Source organism: Monoraphidium neglectum (genome assembly GCF_000611645.1).
Source record: "Monoraphidium neglectum strain SAG 48.87 unplaced genomic scaffold scaffold03919, whole genome shotgun sequence".
Classification (NCBI taxonomy): domain Eukaryota; kingdom Viridiplantae; phylum Chlorophyta; class Chlorophyceae; order Sphaeropleales; family Selenastraceae; genus Monoraphidium; species Monoraphidium neglectum.
The window spans coordinates 1-4,140 of record NW_014009710.1 but is presented as its reverse complement, the minus strand read 5'-3'; the positions used below and the strand labels follow the sequence as shown (position 1 = coordinate 4,140).

The 4,140-nt window shown below is 67.7% G+C and overlaps 2 protein-coding genes across 2 annotated transcripts; one reads left to right on the top strand and one right to left on the bottom strand.

Annotated features, from left to right (window-relative positions):
- Nucleotides 1-137: 137 nt before the first annotated feature.
- Nucleotides 138-623, bottom strand: MNEG_13585 (hypothetical protein; the record flags this gene model as incomplete). Its single annotated transcript, XM_014037944.1, has 1 exon — nt 138-623. The coding sequence occupies one exon, from the start codon at nt 621-623 to the stop codon at nt 138-140; it is 486 nt and encodes a 161-aa protein (XP_013893398.1).
- A 585-nt stretch (nt 624-1,208) lies between these two features.
- On the top strand, nt 1,209-3,671 carry MNEG_13584 (protein geranylgeranyltransferase typeII; the record flags this gene model as incomplete). Its single annotated transcript, XM_014037943.1, has 7 exons — nt 1,209-1,310; nt 1,399-1,509; nt 1,840-2,031; nt 2,319-2,425; nt 2,616-2,691; nt 3,022-3,145; nt 3,469-3,671. Coding segments are annotated over 7 exons (915 nt in total), but the record flags the coding sequence as incomplete, so codon positions are not given.
- Nucleotides 3,672-4,140: the final 469 nt, after the last annotated feature.

Sequence of the window (4,140 nt, the reverse complement as noted above, 5' to 3'; positions counted from 1 at the left end):
CCCTCTCCCCCATCGAAATCCCCATTCCAGCCCCCCCTCCTCCCCCGTCCCCTGGCGCGCGCCGTTCCTCGTCACGCAAGGAACAGCGCCCCCAGGGAGTGACGAGTCCGAGGTTGCGTCCGCCCGCGAGCCGGCACTCACAGGTCAAAGTAGTCCAGGTGCTGCTGCAGGGGGGTGCGGCCCCTGGGGGTGGCGTAGTGGCCCTCGGGGCGCTCGCGGCTGGGCACCAAATCCGCACGCGGCGTGCCTGCAGAGGGCCGGGTTTGCATTGTGGCGTGCGGGGCGGGATTCGGGGGCCGCAGCGGGGGTTGCGGGGGTGACAAGGCAGGGGCGCGGGCCGCCCGAGGGCACGGGGGCGTCTCTGCGTCCGGCCACGGCCATGAGTGGCCCGGCGCGCGGCGGTCGGCGAGAGGTGGGCGGGGCGGCCGAGGGGGTGGGTGTGTGTGGGTGCGGGCCGCGCCTGCGAGCCAGTGATGCTCCACATCCTCGTGAGTCAGCACGCCGGCCGGCGCCGCGCACGCGTCCGCGGGGCCGGCGGGGGCGCCCGGCTCCCCTAGCAACAGCAGTGTGTCGACACAGGCGCGCAGCAAGCGGAGGGCGGGCGGGCGCGCGGCGGGGGCCATGCGATGAGGCCGGGGGCCGGCGGTGTGGCGGGCGCTGTGGCGGGCGCTGTATGGGGCGCGCCAGGCGTGCGCCGCGGTTGCGCGGGAGGCGCGAGGTCGGCGGCCGCGTGCCTCGCTCGCTGAGCGTGCGCGTGGCACCTGGGCTGGCGACGAGCTTGCCGAGGTCTGGCGCAGGGTGCTGCGCGCCCTTGCTGCCCAATGGCGACATCTTGATCGTTGCGTCCATGCAGTTCTCGACTCCCAGCTTTTGTTGTGCGTGGTCCGTGTCGGAGTTGCTCGTTGCGAGTGGTTGTGGCTTAGAAAGCCGTGTGAGGGGTCGGCGCTCTGCGTATGTAGGCCGTGTAAATGTTCCAACACTCGGTGGCGTGGTCCAGGGCTCGACAAGGCTTGTCAAGGCTGGTGACTCTACTTTGTCATGCCACCATCAACACAGCACGAAGAAATCTAGTGTACAATTGCCATGTAGATGGGCTTCATTCAATTCAAAACAATTATACAACCAAATTCTTGATCTACGGCAGATCGCGCTTGATCAAGATCTCAACATCACTGTAGTTTGGCTGTAGAACCACACAATTTATAGCCATGCACGGGCGGCCACGGGAGGCGAAGCACAAGCTCAAGGACCCCAAGGCAGCAGAAGGCTACAAGAAGAAGGCGCGCGCCGGTGCATGCATTGCACGGCGTGTGTGGGGACCGCGCAGTCGCCTCTGCTGCACACGGCGCATGCTGTCGCCCTGTTCTTACAACCTTTCAAAAATCGTGCCGCTCTCAGGTCGAGGCGATACGGCAGGGCACGGCGCTGGTGCTGGAGTGCCGGCGCCTGCGGCGGTACGACGCCCCCGCGCTCGCGGCGGCGGCAAAGCTGCTGAAAGTGGTGCCAGAGGTGTGCGGCGCGTACATTAGCAAGTAGCCGTCCGGGCGCGGCAGCAGATTGTGCGCACAGGGATCCCCTCCAAGCTGCAGCTGCCATCCCACCGGATGCCGCAGGGGGCGCCGCCACAGGCTGGGGGGCACCCCGCGCCCCCCATCGGCGCGCGCTCCCCGCGCCCCGTGCCCGCGTCTGCCCCGGGGCCCTGCCAGCAGCGCTGCCTGCGCGCCTCAAGACAGCAGCCCGCAGCAGCGCGGCTCCCACAGACGCGAACCCCCCGGCGCCATGCCGTGGCCGCCTGGTGCAACGGCTGTGCAACCGGCGTGCTCAACCGCCAACCGTCAGATCTACACGGTCTGGAACTACAGGCGGGAGGCTCTGGAGCCAGTTTTTGAGGCTGGCGGCGAGGCGGCGCAAAAGGCATCCAATGAGGAGCTGGCACTCACACAGGTGCGGTTGGCGGTTGGCGGCGGGTGGTGGCGGTTGGAAACGGCGGTTGACGGCGGCGGGCGTGCCTATGAGCGGCGGCTCTGGTTTGTCGGGTCGAGAGCGCGGGGCTGGGGGGCCCAGCGTTGACAAGCGCGCGGGATGAGCAGCGGGGGCGGCGGCAGGTCTGTGGGCACGCGCCGGGCGGCTCATGACGGGCTGCGGCCGTCCCCGCCCTCAGACCCCACCACCTGTGCTGGCCGCAGGAGGTCGGAAGGGAGGGTACCAAACAATGGGAGGGCACGGGTACGGCGCAAGGACCGTCCTGCATTCGTGCACGCGCCGAGCCCGATCAGGATTTGAACGCCGCCCCCCGCACAACAAATCCTCGCGCCCAGGCGTGCCTGTTGGAGAACCCGAAGTCGTATGCCGCGTGGCACCACCGCAAATGGACGGTTTTGAAGGGCCTGGCAGACCTGGGGGCGGAGCTGAAGCTGGTGGGAAGGTGCGGGGGCGAGATCTGGATCTCGTGGCCGCCATCCGGGCGCGCCGACGCGCAGGGGCTGTGGGAGGGTTTGTTGTGGGCTGCAGCTGCGCGCCTCAGCGCGTCCCCGAGACGTGGGCGGCATGAAGACCCCGCCGGCCCGCCCTGCTGCCCACGTGCATCGTCCCCGGCTCTATCTCTCTCGCCGCAGCGCGCTGGAGCAGGACGGGCGCAACTTCCACGCGTGGGCGTACCGGCAGTTCATCGTGAAGCTCTCGGCGCCAAAGGTGGGAACTCCGCGCCGGCCCAGGCGGCGCGATCCCGATAGTTGCTGCTGCATAGTGCTGTGTGCCGCACCACCATTGCCGTTGGCTGCTTGTGCCAAGCTCCATAGGCACGGCGCGTGTAGCTCAGAGCCACGCCCAGCCATTTGGAGGTGCACACCCCCGTTGAGGGTTGGCACCGCCCCAAGCACACAAACTCCTGCGCCTGCTCACCGGTCGGGACGCGGTTCCCATGTTACGCTACGACTGCCGGGTTGCGCCTGCCGGGTCACGTCTCCCGGGTTACGCCTGCTGGTTACGCCCGCCGGGTCACGCATGCCGCCACACAAACAGGTCACCACGGAGGACGAGCTAGCCTACGCCGGCGGCTGCATCGCCGCGGACTTTTCCAACTACTCTGCGTGGCACTACCGCACCATCCTGCTGCACAAGCTGTACGCAGAGGAGGTGCAGACGGGTGGGCGCCAGGGTTGAGGGTTGAGGGTTCAGGGTTTAGGGTTTTACGGGCCCCAGAGATACGCAAGCCCGGTTGGGCGGCGGCGACCGGGCGGTGGCGCAATTTGTGCATCACCAGCCGACGCTGTGTTGGATATTGGCATGAAGGCCTTGTGGTGCTGGCTGTTTGGGTTTTAGTTTGATTGTGGTGCGGGACAGCCGTGCGGCGTGCGTGTGATGGAAGGGGGAAGGAGGAGGGTGCCAGGTCGTGTCGGAGCAGCAGCCACCATGTGCATGGCGTGCGTGCCACCGCCTCGTCGTCCGCGCCGCCCCTCATTTTGACAGTCTCCTTTGAAGACCTCATCGCTGGTAGAGGCCCCACCAGCAGCAGCAGCAGCGGCGGCGGCGGCGGCGGCGGAGGAGGAGGAGGAGGAGGAGAGGGTGGAGGGGCCGCGCCCGGCGTGCGGGGCGCGTTCAGCGGCACCGCGGCGCAGCGGCGGCCGATCCCGGCGCACGTTTTGGACCAGGAGTACGATCTGGTGCACCAGGTGGGTGGCGGCACGATCTGACTGTTACATACATGAACATTGAATATGCATGTTTCTTGATGTGTGTGAATGTGTATTTTCGGGCTGACAAGATTGGTCAATGGCATCGGCTCGGGGGCGGGCCAGAGCTATATTGCCCACCGGGGCGCCGGGCTGCGCTCACGCCGTGGCGCCGTGCCCTCGGCCTCGCGCCGTGCCCTCGCAACCCAACCTGCATCATGCCACACAACCCTGCCCCATCTCACCCTACCCTCTCATACCCCACCCATTGCATCCTGCCCTATTCTATCCCATCCTATCCCCAGGCGTTTGCGACAGACGCGGCGGACCAGAGCCCCTGGATGTACTACCGCTGGCTGCTGGGCAACAGCCTGGCGGCCCTGGAGGGGGCGCGCGCCATGCCTGAGGGCCCGGCGCGGGAGAGGGCGGTGGAGGAGGCGGCGCTCGTGTTAGACGAGGTGATGCTTTG